At 38.7% G+C, this 22913-nt stretch overlaps 1 protein-coding gene across 1 annotated transcript; it reads right to left on the bottom strand.

Moving 5' to 3' along the window:
* Positions 1-1074: 1074 nt before the first annotated feature.
* On the bottom strand, positions 1075-22834 carry LOC139709862 (carbonic anhydrase-like; the record flags this gene model as incomplete). Its single annotated transcript, XM_071621821.1, has 9 exons — positions 1075-1474; positions 4966-5123; positions 6107-6170; positions 7694-7786; positions 10058-10218; positions 11059-11223; positions 15700-15738; positions 21604-21764; positions 22512-22834. Coding segments are annotated over 9 exons (1395 nt in total), but the record flags the coding sequence as incomplete, so codon positions are not given.
* Positions 22835-22913: the final 79 nt, after the last annotated feature.

Below are 22913 nucleotides of genomic sequence, written 5' to 3'. Positions count from 1 at the left end.
TATTAAAAATTAAAGATCTGTTTTTATATAATTACTCGACGCTCCAATGAATTTCATTTACCTCTTTTACGAACGATGTTTGCCAAGAACACACTTATTTACACTGGCCCAACTTACTGGAATTCCCTGAATAATGATATAAAAAATTGCCCCCTCCATATATTCATTTAAAAGAAGATTGAATTTGTTTTATTGCAATTTTATGATCCCACAGAATTGAATTAGCCTGTTGGCTTATTTCAATTCTTTTTCGAAGAACTTGGATTACAAATAAAACTGTCACGTATTTTCCCGTCCCTCTTGTCCTTAGACACTTACAGAGCAGATTTGATTTCATTTATAATATTTCTGCATCTATTTCTCTACACTTTTCTATATTTCCGTATCCTTCTCACGCATCCCATTATGTTTTTTTCAATGAATTCTGTCGAGGATCACTGGATCTCTTTTGCCTTTCTGTCCGTTGTATTGTCTTCCTGTTATGTTAGTCTTGTCTCGTTCTGTCTTGTCTATGGAGTTGCCGTTATTAGTTTTATCGTCCTCTCAATCTCGTTTTATGTTTATTCGCCTGAGTAAGAGTGTCTGTTTGATACTCTATCTTCTTAGTGGGGTTCCAGACCTTTTTTTTTCTGACTTTATGCATCAGTTCAATTTCTATTGACATTCTGTACTTGAGAGGCCCACATTCTACAAGCATTGTCTTTTTAGTGGGTTCCTCCATTTTTCGATGTTTTACGTATTACATCGTCTTTATCACTTCAATCAATTTTCATTACAACGTATTTCTTATCCCAAGGTTCCTCGATTAGATATTTTTTTCAATTTACTTTGCTTTTGACTATGCAACCTTATTCTCTGTTACCAAAGAAAGTGAAATGTTAATGTTCTTTTCGAAAAATGAAATAAAGCATGAATTGAAATTGAAAAAAAAAATTGAAATTGAATATATATATATATATATATATATATATGATACATATGTGTAGAATATGCGTGTGTGTGTGATTTTTTTTTTCTCCAATGACTGTCATTGACTTTTGCCTCAGTCATGTGTTAGGTATGTTATGCTGCATATTTTATCATACAGATGTAAACTACACAGGACAGCAGCCGATTATGCAAACACTTAGAAAACAGAGAGCAAAATGACAATTTCCCGTGGTTAATCTAGGCAAGTGAAAGAGAAGAACTTGGTCCCACTGAGAGCAGAAGGTGATTTCTAGATTTGGTGTACTATTCAACATCACACACGTAGAATAAGGAAGGTTAGTATGAGAGCGGATATAACAGGCATTACAAGGGCTTTCGTGGTCGGGGCTCGGCCGGGATCCGGGGTAGATATGAACTCGTCCGTTTCCACATCGTACACCGTCCTCCCGTTCAATGGTTGCAGCTGGCGAAAATTGTCCGTCATCGGGAGCTCAACGCCGTTTTCGTCGGTGGCGTCGCTGACCAGGCTCCGCAACAGGTCCAGCTGGGAGTGGGTTTGGAATTCAGAGCTTATGCGGGTAAGAATTTGAATAAATGCATCTGACAAAAAGCGTTGCTACATCAAGACTGTCTGTGTATAAGACGCATGAATACACATTCCGGAAAATAGCATTCACAGCCCAATAGTTGCAAGAAAATAATACACAATTTGATTTTATTGTTGTTATCATTATTTTTTGCGTAGATGTCATCTCATGTCTCATATATAGGCGTAAGGTTTACAGTAATGCGGACTAAGCTTTGCCTTCTAACACTAGAAATTTCTTTGAGCCTCATAAAAAAAGAAGCAAAACCTTGTTGGTGTAATGGTACCTTTAGCTTAGAGGATAACTTGATAATTTGTGGTGAGTTGGATTGAACTAATATTTATATTTGTAAAGATGAAAATGTTTTCACTTGTTGTCTTCTAAAAAAGAATGTTAAGAAGAGTGAATTCAACTCATACATGTATGTTAACATAATCAATTAAAACCCTCACTACGCACTCATGATCACTTATAGTATTAGGCCTACGTAGATGACAATAAATGTTATGAGCAGAGATCGAGAGATGTATGTCTATTATACAAAACCCATTAGGAAATGGAATAAAGATCTCATTTGGATATTTTTTCTTCATTATCGTTTCCATGTCTATGTGGATAGTATAGCAATAATATATTCCATAAACTTGAATTTAGTAAAATCATCGAAAGTGTTAAATGAAAGATTTGATAAAGTCCAGTTAGACTGGACAAATCATATAGAAATAATTGGATCAGAGAATTGTATTAACGTGTTTTATGTGTTGATAAAACAGAGACTTTGGTCCGAACAATAAATGAATGTGACCCAACATTATGCAAAAATCCAAAGACAATTATAGTCGCAGAGGTTGATTTGACAGTGGGCACAAAATTACGTTTTTGCTCGTCTCGACTGAATTGAAGTTCTTGGTATGGTGTGACAGATAAGCTTTTTTCTATATGAAATCATATCTTCTTGGAAGCGAATGAAATCAAGCATTCAAGAGTGGCGGATTTATTTATTTGTTTTGTTTAATTTTGTTTTGTTTTGTTATGTTTTGTTTTATTTTATTTTAGATATTTGAGGATCCATTCTTTGTACATTTTGGTTTTCTCCGATTTCCACACGTGAGAAACGTGATAGTATTCATGTAAACCCCAGGAGACGGGGAAATATGTAGTCTTTTTGATGTTTTGATGTATCATGAAGAGAATTCTGTCAATGGGTGCTCCAATGCCAGGGTTAATCTGATAACCCCTTCGTGGTGGTTGTCTTAGAGTTTTCAATGTCCTTCTAGTTTCATACAGTTTCATAGAGTTTAAAGAAACACCTGAGAGGTATACAAAATGCAAGCATTGCTTTCTAGTGAACCTCTCAGTTCTCTTTTTTCCCCTCTTAACATAACTTTGTATTTTGCCGATATGTATCAATATCTCTTTGTCAATTTTCGTTTCGCATAATCTAATGTATATTAGGCTTATGACATAATTCCTGATGTATTCTGTGTTATGTTTTGTTGGAAGAAAAATGGGGATGAAAATAAATGAATTGAATTGAATTCAGTTAAAGGGTGTCTTGGCACAACAAAATGGAATCTTAACTTCAAAGTCCTTCTTATCATAAGTACAGCAACCCGAAGTACTAAAAGAATGTTCAGTCATTCGTGTTAGCAGGTTTTAATGACAATATGGAATATGAGGAGTTACTGATGACATCCTTCCCAGGCCGAAAAACTAAACCTTTAGGATGTTTGTCAATGAGAGAGAGAGAAAAAAAAAACAAATCCGACAACTTCCAGCTGACTTCATTTAGGTTTTTGTGATATGGGGCATATTATGCAAAGTAAGGGTAATGATAATTTTGTTCCACAAGTCTTCAGTCCACCTGATACGTGCAATATAGTCATAAGTAACTTTCAACCTTTTTAGGGAATTGTAAACGAATATGTTTCACATGCCGGAGTTTTACAAAGTTTCTTTACAGCAGTCCGACGGTGTAATTTGTTTTTAAAACTAAATTGAATATGAAGTGACATTGCAATTCAAACGTACTTCAAAGTTCATCACATATCAAATCGGATCTCTGATACATTCATAAGAGCTTCTCTTCCTGCTGCATTCTAATTCTGCTTCTGAATCTTATTCTTTTCATTTGTCACTCTAATTGCAGTGTGTGTGTTTTTTGTGTTTTTTTGCGGTACAAGACTGCAGTATTTGCAATCAATTTTGGTTTTCTTTGAATTTAAGATCTCTTTATCATAATGATCATCGACAAGATAGATACAAACAAGCACTATCTGATCTGTGACAGAAATCTTATCTCTTTGACAAAAGTTCAAAATTCTCGTATTAGCATTTTTCATCTTCATCCCCCCCCCCCCCCCCAAAAAAAAGAAAAAAAAAGCTGCGATGGGAAGAAAATCAGGACATTCTCACATTTTTTTCCTATCGCATTATCCCGACTCGGCATATCCTGACAAAGAGCACGACCAAGCCAATCTAAGTCAGTGTATGGCAACATATTTATGCAACACTAGACATAGGTTTTAGCGGTGAATAGAGGGATGTACTGAATTCATTATGAATATAATGCTATGGCGAAAACTTTAGTCAAATGATTTGGCATTGCTACAATTGTCATGACCACGACTGTGGAACTAAAACTGTAATTTCTGTTTGAATGTTTGAATTGAGTTTGACGAAGAGAGTATCAAAAAAACACAAACAGAGTAAAGAACTTCTTCAAAATCAGCCGCTGGTATATCTAACCCATGCCTGAATTATCCATGTGCAATTTAAAGTTTCACGCTTTTCCTATTATTGTATATGACAAAGTCCGACTTTTATTCAACATTCTATTGTTTTGTTCGGTTGATTTTTAACATATTTATCCAGGAAAATGTGACCTTTGGATGAAATGGAATTTGAAACTCTCAGTTATTTTACTTAGTTGCAAATTATATATCTATGTTTTGATATTTTGATTAAGTGATCCACACTGCCGTGCTAGCTGTGTATTACAATGTACTTCCATCCATGAAAACAATACAACTTGTGTACAGACACATTCTTTGTATTTTGTTTTAGCCTTTTGTTGGATGGGAAATGAATGAAATCGGCATTGAGTTGAATTGAATTGAATGAAAATGAATTGAGTTTAATTAAAATTTCAAATCAATTTGAATTGGAAATTTAAAAAAATCAATTAGTAAATTGTGGGAATCAATTAGGAAAAAACTGAAATGGAATTCTTCTTTTTTTCCAACTCCTTTGCAAAGTCGAATGTAAACGTTTATGATATAGTCCCTGATTTATTCTGCGTTATGTTTGTTTGTTTGTTTGTTTGTTTGGGTGGTTTTTTTTTGGAAAAAGAAGAATGAAAATAAATCAATTTAATAGAATTTGATAGACATTTTACCAAAGGAAATGAATCGAATTAAAAGATGACAAACAAACTTGTCCTGCTTACCTGATCCTGGGATAGCTCAACAAGGTCCTGGAGCAGCGTCCAAATGATCCCCTCATTACAGAGGGGCGTGGTCAGGGAACCATCGTACCGCCAGAACCGCTCGGTGGACCCGGGCAGCAGCGCCGAGAGTTGGATATCGTCGATCTCTATATGTGTGACTGCATGAATACGAAAGTACGGTAGAATTCACAGTGAACCTCAGAGCGCATACGTATATTATACATACGTTCAATTCAGTGATATGTGATATGATCAGATGCGTATGATGCACGCATTCATACGTATATCTACGTAAAATAAGCGTAGGATATATCTTTCCGTGAAACATATAGGTTCAAGTAAAAAAGATATCATTATGTTCCATTCCATTTCATTCCATTCATTCCATTTCGTTTCATTTCATGTCATTTCATTTCATTTTATTTTTTATTTTTTCATTTTTTGTGATTATACATAATCATATAGTATTCATTAATTCATATACAGGAATATTACGTTCTGGGGGAAAATTAATTTGTATAGGTCCCGCCAGATTCATGGTAATACAGCTATCTTTATAAGGATCTCAAACAGCTATGTTATGATATATATCTGTATCTCTCCTATTTTGGTTTCATAGCTCATAACCATGATCCCAAAAGGCTGAAATCGAATTATTTAAGAATTCAACCAAATACCGATGAAGTACAGAAATATACTGAGTGGGGGAAAAAAATCAAGCAATACCTATTCTATTGTTAAACAGGAAAAAGAAATTTCTTTTTAAAACTAATAAGGACAAATAACCCCAATTTCCCCTTGTAGTAACAATAAATAACTGCAAATATCTCATAACATTTCTGGATCTGACCAGATCCTATTTCTTCGGAGAATGCTGGTGCTTTGCCTGAATCGTGATGTAAGAACTTGTTATCATCGTAATACACATCATCATAACGAGTTTTATATCTGCGACGCGAACGCCAAGACGACGCAGCTTACCGGGTTGGACAGTGGAAACAGCTATCTCGTTCATGTACAGAACATGATTTTTGGCCTAATCAGCGTCGTCTATAACAGCGTTTGCGTCGCACATCTCAAGCTCGCTATTGTCATCATCAGTATCAACATAACCATTAACATCACCACCATCACTGCTTACATGGATTTTCGACTTCCTCAATGTGGTCCAAAAGAGGATCCAGACCATGGTTGTGTTGTCCCACCTTTGATGGTAAGAATATGATCATTCGAGGAAACACGTTAATCATACAGTTTCAATTCGAAAGCTTTATTTTGTAGAGGAAGTCTGATGGCTGAAATGGACGCATACATGTATACAGGCACAGGTCTGTTATATCGCGACTCTCATTATTTGAGGAACGTATTTCCTTTAACTAGTCCCGCTCAAACTTCGTAATCTTTTAATTGAGATAACAATGAGAATTAAGCCCCGACAAGGATTGAGACATGTTCGAGTTCTTTTACACTGTTGAAACTAAACACTGATCAGCGATAACCGCATTTCTCACTGGTATGTGCGGAAAGAGAAGCCGCTAGAGTTTTGCTCAATTCCAAATCCAAAAACGAAGGAGATAGTTCATGTCTCGTTATCTCTGGATTAGAGTGGGTTCATCTATAAAAAGAGCTACTATCGTGTAGGCTCAAATCGTCGTTTGCTTGCTTGCTTTTGGCATGATAAGTATGACATTTGTAAACCGAAAGTTACATTTACTTCCTTATTTTACAGACGATGTCATATTTTCATGTTGATAACATTATTTCAGTTTTTTTTTTAAAATAATATTCCACAAAAAATAAAGAGATAAGGAACAAGAATTTGACAAACAAAGGACTTGTATACAGGTACATTTGGTCGCAAGAACTGCATAAGCTGAAATCCATGTACTGTATAGATTAAAGCCATACAGGGAGCAATGCACTACGATTAAGTTTGTTTTTGTGATTGAGACCAAAGCCAGTGCTGACAGGTACTTAGTAGCTAGATATTTAAAGTCATTAGTGCTTTTCATGTTTGTGAAATCCTCTTTCGAACTGATTAATTCTTTAGCAAATGGTTTTGTCTCTTAATATTTGAAGTTAAACGTATTGAATGTTGATTTTTTTTTTTTTTTTTTGGGGGGGGGGGTCATGTACTGTTGCTCTTTTTTAGAAGTGTGGGGGAGGTATCATTCAGAATTGGGAATTTCTAATATATCCAGAGGAGACCCTGAATTATGAGTTCGGTAATCGGTAAATGAAATTAATTTTCAATTTTAGTTTCAATTCCAATTGAGTAGCAAGACAGGCAGTAGATTTAACGTGAAGTAATCTCTGATTACGGTCATCATTTGAACGCTGCTGACTTTTTTTTTATCTTAATATTCTATTTCTCCAGTTTCTCAAGTATAAATACAGAACTTGAAACGTGTTTATAATATAACTATTGCTTTAGAGTATGTTTTTTTTTAAAGAAATATATCCAGTGTGCCATTGTAGCCCTGAACTGCAGGATATATCCTGACTGAACATTAAAGCATCATGACTGCAAACTGCTAAAAAACTATTTCTATATAATCATAATGACGATTTAGCACACTTGGGTCTTCGAGAAATTTGTTCTTTTCAAACAAGTGAATACTTGAGTTTAATTGCCCAGCTGTAATTATCCTCTGAGATTAAATAGCCAAGAACGAAAACCTCAGTTCGTTTGTTTCCTTTCACCAAGGGGCGGAGCAAATATTCTTACCTGGAAGAAGACACCGACGACCGCTACGCCCCCTGGGTAATTTGCTGCCTCCTTCAGGCCCGGGTACTGCGTGTCGTAGTGAACCAGATGCATCTATGAACAACAATGGGCAAGCAACCAAAACACATGAAGTGCAGTTTTGATGTTTTAAAGCGATTTGTATTACAATACACATTTCTTCTTTTCCTTTTTTTTTCAGTCCAATTTCCTTAAAATCTTTAACAAACCTGAGACCGTAACCACGAGATCAAGAAGGATCAAATTCATTTCTTTTTACTCAGTCTAATTTGGTTTCTCTTTTAAATGGATGTTAGGCCCTTTTCTTCGATTTTCCAGTTACCAAAAGACGTTTCACTGAAAACAGTCGTTAACCAACAATAGTCTTTGACATTGGGTTCATTCAGGAATGTCATTTTCTCAAGTTTCGACTTCATACTGCTTTGATTTCTTGAATTGTTCGGCGGTATGTTTTGAAGGATGGTACAGTTTTGGTTGGGATGGGGATTGAGGTTTCCAATATTTTTGATGATGAATTTTTGAGATAATGGAAAACCTCTTATGAAATTTGGAAATGCATATAGTTTTAAAAGGAATTCATAATTTATTTGATGAAATTCGGTTTTGAAGTGACTGAGATATTCAAAACAAATCGATCCTAAGAAAAGGTGGGACCGACCTTTTATCAGAATCACTTTGTTGGATATCTCAGCCATTTCAAAACCGATTATCATCAATTAAATTTTGAATTCTTAGAATAGTATGCTTTTTGACATTATTTTCATAAAGTGGTTTCTAAGTATGTCGCAGAAGGTTAAAAGCTGAATTCTAACCTCAAAACCAATAATATGCCATCCCTTTAAGCAGCCAGGATAAATACTACCACTATCAACACATCAATGCCCTATCGAGCCACTCAACGCCCACTCGAGAAATAATCGCATTCTTTGTATTTAGATTAATGCTTGATATCTTAGTTGACTATTTACGCTGTGGAAAAAAACAAGAATGGAATGGGAAGTTGACCGTAGATTTTCCGTGTAGAATTTACACTGCAAAGAAAATCTAGAATCATGCAACCCGGTTTTTGGCAGGTATGCGCATGCGCAGGATAAACAAGAATAATTATATCGTTGTGTGTTTCCTCTTCCTTCTTTTCTTTTAAAGTATAATAATTGTGTGCGTGCATTTTGCCGCTGCATTTGAGTGGATACGTGTGATTCTTACGCAGCGATCAGGCGTTGTGGGCAGACGCGCAGGAGATCCCCGAGGGTGAATGTCACGTGACCTAAAAAAAAATAAAAGAATAAATTGGCGAACCGGGAAGCGGGCATTTCATCTGCAATATAAAAAAAGCAAACACCCCCCCCCCCCCCTCCCCCACCTCCAAACATCTCCATAAAATTGCCAAATTTCAGAAAGCTTCACTCCCGGCATAGTGCCCGGGGAGGGTTTTCTCAATAACGGTTTCTCGCTCACATACCGGTTGCTGCCTAGCAACTTCCGAGGAAATGTACAAAATAATTAGTTTTTGTCGACAGTGTAACTACCCATTATGCAATGACATAAAATGCTGCGTTGTTGACCTGCCAATCAGTACGAGGATAGTAAAGACCTAATTAAATGCCGACGATAAGTGCCGAGGAGAGTAATAACAACAACAATGTTGAATGAAAGAAAACCGATTCTCGTTTGTTGCGTTTTTTACGGTAACATCAAATACGAATGACATCCTCATGACGCATTGCACGTGCTTGAGATATTTCTTCGCCGCCGCATAGACACCTGAGTTGTCTAGCATAAAAGTACGTCACTGTCATGCAAAGTAATGAAAAGAACAGTGAGAATGTTGGATATTCCACCCAAAGACTGATACGCGCTGACAATTTAGCAACGGATTGCTATACACCTCTAAAACCTTCACACACACGAGAATTCAGGTGCTTGCGATAATTCTATATATTTTTCAGAGGGTCGTGTGATGATGATGGAGATAAAGAGAGGAGCAAATTCAGTTCAATCAGGTGACATAGCATGCCATGTTTTCCTTTGAATTAGGCACGTTTATCATTACTCAATTTGACGAAAGTTTTTAAAATCATATTAATAGCCGTTAATATTGGATTTCTTTAAATGTTTAGGCAAGCAACTTAAATACACCTAATGACATATTAAAGTTTTTGTCTGCGTCTCATGCGTGTTTCGATAAGGTGGTGGCTGAGATTTCCAAACTTTCATTGCATAATAAAAACCGCATTGGTTGGATCAGATCAAACTTTCGCAGAAAAAAAAAAGTAACAAAAGGCAAGACTATACCTTGTCATCAAATTAAGAGACAAATTAAGAAACAAGTTGGGAATAACAAACCTCAACCGGATAGTGAGTTCCGTTCACGGCGTGTTCGGATCCCTTCTGGTTATCCGAACCGAAGTGGAAGTGAAACTGGTAGACCCGGTAAGTCCCTTCCAGTCCGCCTCCAGTGACGTCATACGACCCCTCGTCTGGGTCACGACTTAGATCGACCTCGACTGCGTCCACGTCATCGGGGTCATAAAAGAAACATGAAAAGGCCATAACCGCAGATATTCTCTTTCAAATATCAAAATTGATGCCCTCTAATTTAAACAATATCTCGCAAAATTCTGAAAGTTGCGCAGTCACACGTCTTTTCTGTATATTTGACAAAGGACAAAGGCTATTCATTAGGTCGACGCATGGTCATCATGGTAAAAAGTAGTTTGACTATGCCTAGTGTCTGAGCAGATCGTATGGTTAAAATAACAATAACTCTCATTTCTGAACAGTAGTTGTAAATATTCTTCAAAGTTAATCCTTGTATTTCTATTCGAAATTCATATCAATGCAATATCTTGATTTTATTTCATTTGATTTGCTTTAATGGTTCCTGCATTATCGGTATACATGAACATTAAAATAAACATTATATATTGTACATGTATACACATTGTTGGTGCCTTATATATACCTAAATATAAGTGAAGTGTTTGTTTGCAAAAACCGATAAGTCCATATTTGCTAAATGGAGATATTTGCGATTAAAGGTCAAGAAAAATAAGGAGAATAATAAGACAATTCTTGCTTCTTTTGACCATAACTTCAAAAATGTTCCTTTATATGTAGTGACCAATATATCATTTAAAGGGTATTAGGCTTATTTTGTAATTTATGACAGAGACCGTACTTCAAAATCTTCAAAAATGGACTTATCAGTTTTTGCGAACAAACTCTTCAAGTTCTTCGTTTTGTCTTCATTACCTTTACAATGCGTAACAAAACGTATCAGCGATACATATCAGCGATACAAGGAATAAAAATCATTCGTCATCACATCTAGATTATATACTGACGTGCGTGTCCATTGTTCTCCAGGGTCCCGCTCTTTATGATGTCATAGGAGGTGAAGTCGAAGGGAGCGAGTTCGGTGGGCGTGGCGGTATCGGGGTCGATGTTGATGGGCGACTGCACGTTGCCTCCGCATTGAGAGTTATGGATGTCTGGCCAGAACTCCTCTCCTGACAACGTGAAAAATAAGGGCACGTCAAAAGATTTAGGGAACCTTTCTAAATCCGTCGCTATACAGTGCACCCCCGTTATAGCAAACACGGTTATAACGAAATTCCGGCTACAACGAAGTAAAAATTCAGGCCGCAACATAATAAATCGGCTTTATGTTTTTTATTTGTCTATGTGTTCGGTTTTAACAAAATTTTGATATAACGAAAGAAAGCTGCCGGTCCTGAAAACTTCGTTATAACGGGAGTCGACTGTATTTACTTTTTGTCACTATTTCAAAGTTTCCATTTTTTTCTCATTATTCGTACATACATTTTGTATTATACTTTATGACTCGTGCTTCTTTCAAATTGTTAAACAATATGAATTGATCAATGTATGTTTGTATTATGTAATACTTTTGGATTGATGGAAGTAAAGTACATGTATAATAATCAAATCAAATAAAAGAAATAACGTTCGATATAGTCTCCAATTTATACCAGTCGCTTCGAGAACCACTTGTCAATGGCGAAATAGGCCTGATGTGAACTCATTAAATGTAGTGATTATGTCTCGTCTACCCGGGGAAGCCTTTTCATATCTACTCCTGTTATTTATACAGCGTGGCGTCATCGTTTTCTCCAATACAGTGAAAGGTATAAATTAGCATACGTGGATAGTTTGGGACGTAGTTGCTTACTTCGCCAAATGTGATTCCCATCTATAATATCCCACTACATCAGGCGGCCTCCCAAGGCAGATGTTCGATATTCTGAAGGTTCATTAATCCGCAAATGGAAAGTAGGTGCGTCCTAAAGAACCTTCGGAACAACGAACCAATTATTTCATATCCATATCTGCGAATCTTCGGAATAACGACCTTTTTTTCTTTATTTTCGGATTAATGAACCTTATATCATTTATGAACCTTATATCATCTCCACAAGTAAAAACTTCTTTCTTTCCATTTTTGGATTAACGAACCTTCGAATTAACCTTTCGAATAACGATCTGTAACCTCTTCTTCTTCTTCACCTCTCCGCGGGCATAATTCTCTTGTCATACAGTGTCTTCCTTCGTGAACATAAAAGTCAAGTTACATTCAAGGCCGTACGCAGGGTCATTAATGCGAGGGGAGGAAAGTGGCTTATTGATATCATTCCCCACTCCTCCTGTCATAATGTATGATGTTGTTTTATCATCCCTCATTCAAGGCTCGTCCATATATATCGACGAGCGTGAATGGGAAACTGTAATTATTCATGATGTGGATAGGGTAACCGAATTAAGATCTCTATTATTCACGCCCACGGCTCAGTGGATTTGTCAAATGACTTTTCTCATGACCAGAATTCATGACCTCGTTTAACCTTCTCCTTCTTAAATTTCCTCTTAAAATGTTGTCTCCTTCAGCGGTGGCCTCACACTGTCCCGACTTTGACACAAGGCGGCGATACGAATATTAAATTTTCAATATCGCACGAACTTGGCCCAAACTTGGTAAAAAGCCAATCAACTGCCGAAGCGCAAAACCGGTGCCCACGGAAGGTCACACAATAGCCTTCCGCAAAGGCAGCTCGCTCTACATGGGGACACGCACACAGGGAGCAGTGCACTCGCACACACAGGCGCGCGAGCGGCGAGCTACAAGCGTAGCGAGCTCGTTCCTTTCCGACCGCAGCAGTGTGTGCCTGCGAGTCCACTGCTCGCTGTGTGCGAGTCCACTATACTGCGAGCTGCCTTTGCAAAAGGCTATTCACACAATGACACCCGGACCACACTAGAAGACTAAACGGAACTGTAAATCTTTATTACAAAATGAACTTACGCAAGATCTCTGGCCTATGTTTTGCCGCCGCTCACGACGTTGCTGCCGGAGCCTAAGAAGCTCCTTTGGGTGTTATACGATGACGCAAGATTAAAAAAAAAAAATGATATTCTCTATTTGAATTTTATATGATATCAGGTTCTCTTTCACAATGAAATTAATTCGAGCAAGAATAAGCAGCTGTTCTTCTCAGTTGTGCTGCTGAATCACATTTTTAAAACATACAATCCAATATTTGTGTATTTTTGTTGCAAATCAAACCACGTATACCAAAGTGATATAAAACAATGTAAAACTCTGCATATAAATCTCAGAAACAGCTATCTTGATCAACCTGATCAAACTAATCAATATCTGCTTCATAACACTAACACTTGTGCTGCTGAATCGTATTTTTAACATGTAATACAACTTTTTCTTTTGCAAAACATTCCACGTATACAAACATGATATGTCATTCTGCATAAATCTGAGAAAAAACTACATTAATTGATCAACCCTACTAAATTAATCAATATATGTTTCATGACACACACCGCGCTCACTTCAGAATACAGCATTTCACTAAAACCTGCCATAAACTATTAACGAAAGTCAGAATAACTTTTTAATCTATCACCCGACATCCCCCCATCTGACTTTGTTATACAAAGTAGAATAATCACATTGTCATATTCTCAAAACAAACAGTATTCCTAATTAACCATCTTAACCAGTTAACTAACAAACCATTACCCTACTATACTACCTGACTGCAACTACCCCACCACACCCCATCACACACTTCTCTACACACATCAAACCTACCCTTGTTTAACTACAACTACTCACAAAACTAAATGCCCCTCCCCCCCCCCCCCCCAAACAAAAAAGACCTCAACACACATTATAAAATGGGTTCAAGAATGTAGCCAATTGGAAGCGCTGAAATGAGTCACGTGTGCGTGCATTAATTTCTCACTAACATGCACGGCCTGACGTCACAATGTTTACACTAGCAGTGCGCACTCAATCAGTTGTTACAAGTGCGTCGCGCGCTACTATACGCGCTGTCAATCCTGTAAGCAACTTCTAGCTCGGGCTGCCGGCCGGCCTTTCTTGTGCATAACATGTGTGGCGTACGTATACTCTTATACGTACAGTACTTATATGTGCAGGATTTTCGAGTGCGACGTGCGTAAATGTTTGGGACGAACATCTTCGGACATCTTGATTCTTGAGCGAGTGCTAATGCAGCTGACTGGTATTGACCCACAAAGGTACGGGAAAAATGCTGTCAGTTTTCGACCCATTTTATAAAACAAATGATGCACAGGATTATTTCGTGGCGTTAGTCAGTGGAGATGCAGCTCACTCTCGGGTATTTACAATTGTGAACGCACTATCCTGTGCATCATTTGTATAAATACACATACACGCAAGATATCCACAAGAATGACAAGAAGTTTGTACGATTACAGCCGAATTTGAATATTTCCTTTATGGTGTGAGTATCTTTGCTCACGTTCGGGGGAGTGTGAACCCTGAATTAGAGCTCAGAGACTAACAAGCCATGCATCAGTGACGTCACAAGTCATGTATACTTCGTGACCTTTGAATGCAAACCTTGATCATATTTTGTTTATAGCAGCCATAATCGTGATAATCACTTCCAAAACTCGACTGCACATGAAAGTCCCTGAACCAGCAATGAACCTCCTCTTATTGGGATGTTAGATTTTTTTTTCTTCTTGGTAGTGGTTCTGAAAAGCTAATTTTGCCTGAAATAAGAAAGATGCTGTTATTGATAAAGACACCGCTTTTACTACTACTACTACTACTCCGACTACAATAATAATGAAAATGGTAGTAGTAGTAGTAGTGGCAGTAGTGATAATGATAATAATGATATGAAATGATAATAATAGTGATGACAGAAGTAATACAAATAACAAAGGTTAAACGGATAGCATAGTTTTGGCTATGTGGGGATATAGATTTGAACTTAAAAACAAAACTAAAAAAGAGGTCCTAATAAAAGGTGGGTCCCACCTTTTACTAGGACCTCTTTGGTTTTGGATATCTCAGCCTTTTCAAAATCAATTTTCCTGACACAAATCTTGAATTCATTTTCGAATTATTGTATGATCTTTAATATTTCATAAGTGGTTTCTAATTATCTCGCAAATATAAGAATCTGTATCCCCACCTGAACCAAAACTATACCATCCCTTTAAGAATCCTCCCTTTACACACTAAAAGAATAAAGGTTCAGATTTGCACCCTGTTTGTCCCTATACCAGCACCCTGGGGTGCACATTTGTACCTTTTATTATTCAAGTAGAAAATTACATCTCTTGATATTTACATTCGTACCTACAAAGATGCGGACATATCCATCAGAGTGTAAGTTTGATCTTACGAGTAAAACCTTGGTACTCGTGGTCCAAATGTTTAATTCACAGTGTAGGCCCTATCAATGTTTATGATGCATGTTTGCACCCTTGATTAGCACAAAACTGAGGGTGCAAATTCGCACCCCCGCCGGTTCAAAATTCAACGTATTGCACCTCTGAGGGTGCAAATTGCTTATTGCGGTGCAAAGTTGCACCCATTAGGTTGGTTGTATAGGGACAAAATTGGGGTTCAAATTTGAACTCGTATTTCTCAATGTGTATGTACTCACTTGTTCCATTCACCCCGTCGTAGGACCAGTTACCGATTGCTGGGAAAAAAGCAAAAGAGAATGAGTGCGATGAGGTTAACTCGACAGAAGGATGACAGAATACAGACAACAAAATACTGTCAAAATTGCCATTTGATGCTGTCTTTGGTACCCTAGGGTGCCAAACAGAAATCTGCCATTTTGTTGCATGGTTATAATCGTTCTTTTTCAACCCACTACCCTTGGTTAAAAAAAAAAAAAAAATGGGTGAAAGTATTTTCTAGTGCCTTATGGATTTATTCATTATTATTTTTTTATTTTATTTTTTATTTTTTGCTGTAACAATGACATCAGCAGTGCAGCCGCATCATACATCAGCGCTCACCACACACACTAAACCAATGATTTCAATGTCGTATATAGACAGCTGCACTGCACTATGCATTACCAGTCTACGGAAGACGTAACATACATAATCATTAATACGTGTCAGTGGATTGCAATTATCTCGTTCTGCATAACTGTTCATAATTGGGATTAAATGTTTTTCTTTATTTGAAGTGGTTTATTGAAGAAAACATCATTATACAGTAAAACGTAGCAGCCAATTAACAGGCTGAACTGCTGCTTATACTTTACAAAAATTAAAAATTACATTGAATTACACACTAAAAACTTTGAGTACAAAATTAAATAAAAAATGTGGAATTAGCCGCATATACAAACAAAAAAGTAATAATCATGTAAAAATATCAAGATATAGGGTCTACATAAAATTGAAACATGAATCTAATTTCTAACTTAAAAAAAAATAAAAGATCTTATTAACTTGATCCCGATATATGGAAAACTTAGAACAAAGTATCATTATTGTTATCATAATTGTAATTAATTTACGGTTAAAAAAAAATCGTAGCACGGCTAAAGTTAGCATCCGGAAAATTATTGCTGACTTTGAAATTTTGCTCCTCATGATGATGGCATTTGGCAGTGTGTAATTCTTACGAAACACGAGTTGGCGCCATACAATGCGGTAACCCGGGGTATGACGGGTATGGCGGTGCATCATGCTTCAATCACGCACAAACTCCCTAAAGTGGAGGAAACTATTCCAACGGAACCTTGACAATGCGACCTCATGAACTCGCAGTGATAATATAAATCATGCATAGAAATGTGCAGAGGAAAACTACTCGCATGATTTGGCAAACAAGCAGAATATGACATTGTGAAAAGGGCAATGTTTTACTGTTCCACGTCTTTGTCTTTGATGTGTGTCATTTTTATAACATGCTCTCTGACTGAGGGCAATGAATGCCAAGACATTGGTGTTTTCTAAATTTGTATTCATTACCGATTCACTGAGCATCCCAAACTGCATAATGCCATCATGTATGAACGACAGGTTCCGTTTACAACCACACAGTGTAAGCAAAAAGAGATAAATACAGCACGTACTGCTTGTGTATAATAACATTAAGAAAGAGCGAATATATATATATATATATATATATATATATATATGCACGAGTGTAAATACAATGAACAAGAAAAGTAAATATTTTTGGAAAAGATTAGACATGCAAACGTACTACAGTACATAAGTGAATGTAAACATATGAATATATAAATATATATTATACATCGTGTTTCTATATACATTATGCACGTCATTAAGAGTTGCTATCCCCACGCTCGAGAGAACATGCATGCTGACAAGAGAATCGGGTATTATGACCTTGGTAATTATACCACCTATGTCTTGTTATCATCACGTCTTGTACACGAAGAATGTCATCTGTTTGATCAAGCCCGACGTTCCCACAAACGCATGGCTGCCTCTTGAGAAACCTTTTTATGATCATTATGAGATCATGAGCCTATTGTATTCTGCCTCTTAAAGACTATTTGCTCAGCGTTTATGCGCCTCTTGAGGTCACGTACTCAAACAGCCTCTCATCCAGTCGACTATGGAAGCAAACGCATCAGCCCAAGAAAAGACTTTCCCCCGCTGAAAGTCCATCCTGAAATGTATTATTTACTTTTGTTTCTAATACTAGGCGATCCGTGATCATCATAGATTACCGTCTGTATCTGTACGAGTCTGTCTCTGTTACTTCTGTATTTCTTGAACTTGGAGGGGCGGGGGATGTTTCGTTGTCTTTCATGCGCCAACCTCTGGTGCATGAATTAACAACAAGCAATATTTTTTTTTCATACTGTCATTGGCCAAACGGATCCATGGGCACGAAAATTCTTCCGAGCAGCAAAGGCATATATTGAATTTGTACAAACGCTTGGCATGCCAAAATTTGACTACAATCATATACAAACCTGCTTAATCATACAAACCTGTCACTTGCACACATTTACACTTCTATAATTTACCAGTAGTCAATGGTGCTGTTTGTTTGGTTTTTCTTCTTCTTTACAGCACCAAGTCACTTTTCTTCCTTGTTGTTTTGTTTCATTTTATTCGATTGTGTTGTTGTTGTTGTTGTTGTTGGCGTTGGCGTTGAGTTGTTGTTTTGTTTTGTTTGTTTGTTTGGGTTTTTTGTTTTGTTTTGTTTTGTTTTGTTTTGTTTTGTTTTGTTTTGTTTTTTTTTTTTGGGGGGGGGTCTTATTTTTTCAAAGGAAAACGTGCTTGGCAAACACGTTCAGAAATAAACCAAACCACACCAAACCTGGTCGCTCCGTGCTGAAAGGATTACGCAATGCAAACGCATATTGACTTGCATTGATTCGTAATGCCCTGATCATCACTTACGTGGCCAAACGAATATGTTCATAATTATGTGCTATATATTTCATGCTATAATATTCTACCACTTTTCTTCAGACTACTTATGCTTTTACTACCATGTTTTTAGAAAATAAAGTTATACATTCCTACCCTACAAGACAGGAAAACTTATTCCACTTTTCCCCGGAAGAACTGCATTTGCGCTTAAAACAATAGTACACACAGGTCCGGAATTCTGGAATGGCCTTGACTCTAACATCACTGAATCGTTGTCACTAAATTGTTTTAAAACGTAAACTAAAAGATTTCCTCGTGAAGATTTAATGTTTAATCATATAGTATGCAATTTTATTCGAACCTCCTCTTCTTTATCAGATTCGTTGTTTATTAGGCATTCCGGGTTTGCTTTTCGTTCTCCTTACAGAGTCGTTCATGTCAAGGCTATTCCTGAATACATGAATAATTATGTATCATTCATGTGCATTTTTGCGCATTCCTTCAGTTACGCAACCATTTTGCTCGGGTGACGAGGAATCTTGCAAGCGTATTAAAGGTGGCTATTTCGTTATGTTCTTATGAATCTTATTTGTTTCTCTCTCTTTTTGCTCTCTTTTCCTTTACGTCCCTTTCCTCCCTTTCATAGTTTTCGTAACTAGGTTGTTTGTTTGTAACAAGACCAACATTTTCATCTAGGGTCCTATACATTACAAGCTCTGCTTTTTACTAGGTCCCCCACATTTCATGTTTGTAAAACGTATTGTCTTCTCTTGTATTCTTTGTGATTACGACGCTATGTCCAGTCTTATGTTCAATCGATTGTATCATGTTATTTGTGTTTGAGATGTGGAACAGTAAAATCAAATCAAATCAAATCAAATACACTCATAAAAAGCCTTCCAAACCAAGAGTCTGTCGGAGATGATTATCTGTCAATCATTGCTATCAAATGATTAAAAACAGACACTGGAATGCACCTTCCCCTAGACGGAACATAACTTGCACGTTTCCCTGCAGTGTCTTTTGTTAAGCATATTGGTGACATATTAACTTATAACAGATAATCTTTGTTTATAAACCATACCATAACGTCATGTTTCTGTAATGTTATGTATCTTGAGCGATGTCTCCGAGGAGAACCCAAGAAAAAGAAGAAAATGGTCATGATTTTCACTATAATGTTCTTGATAAAAAGTTCGCTGCCCTCTAATGCGAACACAAGGGTGTGTCTAAGCTAGATTGGCTTTATCAAGGCCCTCAAAATGTATGAGTATTTGGAAGGAACCGCCCAACTTACAAACATTCGATATACGACACTCATGTCACAATAACCTTTTCTTCAAGGCATTTTAGAAAATATGTAATGGAGCAAAAGAAAAGAGATTTTAGAAGGAGGAGGGACATGAAAAGGAAAATAAAATTACAGGTGGTGTATTACCTTAAAGGTAAAAAAGAAATCATCAGTGGTTTTACTCACCGACTGAAAAAACAAAACATTTTATAAATTAGCTTTACAGTCTAGCAACCCCCAAACACTGGATATCCGAAGACCAATCATGAATCAATTTGTTCGACTCATGTGGAATCTAGTAGGTTATCTAATCGTATGAGGTTAAACTAAAATGGCCATACTGCATCTGAGCCATGGGTAGAAACATCCGGGAGCAAACCTGTTTAAAACCTTTGTGTTTGGTTTATCTTCGAATATTCCCTTCATTGTATGGAGTACCGTCTCCTGTATTTCTGTACTTCAGACCTACGGGATAGTAAACCAACGTTTTACTGTTCCTCGTCTTTGTCTTTGACGTTTGTCATTTTTATAACATCCTCTCTGACTGAGGGCAGCGAATGTCAAGAAAATGTCAACAACGATCATTACTTTGAAGGCTGGAAGCTGTTGTAGCGGTTTCCAATATCTCTGTATTTTTACTGTCTGGCTGCCGTCAATTATGCTGTCTGACAGCAGCATTCTGTCAACATCCACGCGAACTTTCCTCGTGCGCCGGCACACGACAGGTGCGCACTACATTCTTCGCCTTTGTCATCGAGCCGAGGTACGCGTATTTCACATTCCAACAGTAGTCGGATTTTCATAAACACACCCCTTGTTTTGCTGTCACGGAAACAACCTACCAATTAGTGGCTAGCTGTACACCTTCACCAGCCAATTACCACTCTCAAAGCTCCTGTCCGTGACACGTCTTCTCCGACCACGCTGTTTTATTTTCCACGCTTCCTCACTTCACGATTAGCTTTCATCCTGAGAGCACGTTCTAATCGTTGGAGTCACTCACGTCCGCATATCACGTCCGTATATTACTTCCCACGTCTTTTCTCGCGCATGATACCTCGCGCCGTGGACTGCCATTTCTTACGGATTATTACATTTCATACGGAATATTACACTTCCTCGGATTTCATACCTCGCGACATTCGCTCCTTTTTGTATCGCGACTCGCCCTTTCTTCATGCTCTACACTCCAACTTGGGGATTTTCTACGTAGCTGCATTCAACGCGATTCGCGTCGTTACATCGCTGCATCGGTCCTGCTAGCGTGCTGTCGGTGGTGTGCAGACTCTATCAGGGACCTCGCAGTTCTTCGACCCAGCGCTCCAGCGGTGGATTCTACCCTCGCTTGTGCTAGCCGCGGCACCCGGAGGCTACTCCACGCTGTCGCTGGATCATTTGTACATATTTATATGGGACACTGTCGTCTTCGGACACCCAAAGTGCATTCGGAGTTAGTCCATATTATTTAATATCATTTCGGGAAGTGCAATACCCATTTCAAGGACACTGTTCACCTCTACTGGTGCCCTGGTGTTTTCTACAGTCCATACACTACTGTCATACGGTCGGCTACCATTCCTGCTGGTGGTACCTTACTTCAGCCCTGTCGTCCTGTTTGCCATTCGGTGAGTTGTTAGGTGTTACATTATAGGCCCGTACCATTATACCTACATTGGTGACCCCGACGTGATCGTATAGGGCCAACTTCACGTCCCATTCTACATTCTCACCCTTCACTACGACGGATACAATGGCTACCACCAGCCCCCCGGCGGACGTAATAGCGAACCTCACGGCGCAGGTTCTGCTGCTAACAGAGCAGCTGTTCATACTGGTAGCACGCATGGACGAACGACGGTCTCAGCGAACGTCACGCCGTTCGCAACGGAAATACCGTCCTCGTCCTCGTCAGCGGTCCAGAGGCGGCAACCGCGGCCATGGAGGCGGGCCGCGCAGCGCGCCGCGGAAGCGAACCCCTTCCCAAATCCGACACGCTGGCAGTGAGTGCTACTTCCATTGGAAGTTTGGCGACGCCGCCCGGCAGTGCTGCTCACCCTGCTCGCGGCGAAAAAGTCCAATCACTTCCAACACGCCAGGGAAACAGCCCAGGGAAACGAGGTATGAAATCCGAGGAAGTGTAATATTCCGTATGAAATGTAATAATCCGTAAGAAATGGCAGTCCACGGCGCGAGGTATCATGCGCGAGAAAAGACGTGGGAAGTAATATACGGACGTGATATGCGGACGTGAGTGACTCCAACGATTAGAACGTGCTCTCAGGATGAAAGCTAATCGTGAAGTGAGGAAGCGTGGAAAATAAAACAGCGTGGTCGGAGAAGACGTGTCACGGACAGGAGCTTTGAGAGTGGTAATTGGCTGGTGAAGGTGTACAGCTAGCCACTAATTGGTAGGTTGTTTCCGTGACAGCAAAACAAGGGGTGTGTTTATGAAAATCCGACTACTGTTGGAATGTGAAATACGCGTACCTCGGCTCGATGACAAAGGCGAAGAATGTAGTGCGCACCTGTCGTGTGCCGGCGCACGAGGAAAGTTCGCGTGGATGTTGACAGAATGCTGCTGTCAGACAGCATAATTGACGGCAGCCAGACAGTAAAAATACAGAGATATTGGAAACCGCTACATTTAGCCCCCTTCCAGATCGCTAGTGGAGGAGTCATTGAAGACGAAGACTAGAAATGAGCGATCGATTGTGAGAAATGTGAAGGAAGTAGGGGTTGAGAAATTTCACGTGTCGAAGTATCTGTAGTGTACGTAATGGGCTGGCCAGTGTACGTGCTTACCGCCAGTGCGTGCCGTTCGTGTTGGTAGCTCGTGCTGCGGTTGTGCACGTGTTGGCTGCTGGAGTGGTGTAGACTGCCGCAGTGTCGTCTGCTGCGGTTGTGTAGGCTGCTGCCGCGGTGTGGTGAGAAGGACGCTCGGTATATCCGCCGGAGTCCTGGCAGGGCCAGGGGCAGGCATGGGCTGCTGCCGCGGTGTGGTGAGCTGGACGCTCGGTGTGCTCGCCGGGCTCCTGGCAGGGACAGGCGTAGGCTGCTGCCCGCGGTGTGTTGAGCGGTGTGCTCGTGGCTGTCTCGCTCCTGGCGTTGATCTCCAGAGTGAGATGCTTGGGATCACGCGTGGAGTTGTGTGGACGAGCGGGAGCGTGGGATGTGGTGTTCCGTTTGCGTTTGCGTCGAAGATTG

The sequence above is a fragment of the Diadema antillarum genome, unplaced genomic scaffold, assembly GCF_040938485.1.
Source record: "Diadema antillarum isolate AM-2024a unplaced genomic scaffold, OU_Dant_1.0 seq00001476_RagTag, whole genome shotgun sequence".
NCBI lineage: Eukaryota > Metazoa > Echinodermata > Echinoidea > Diadematoida > Diadematidae > Diadema > Diadema antillarum.
This window is presented reverse-complemented; position numbering and strand designations above follow the sequence as displayed.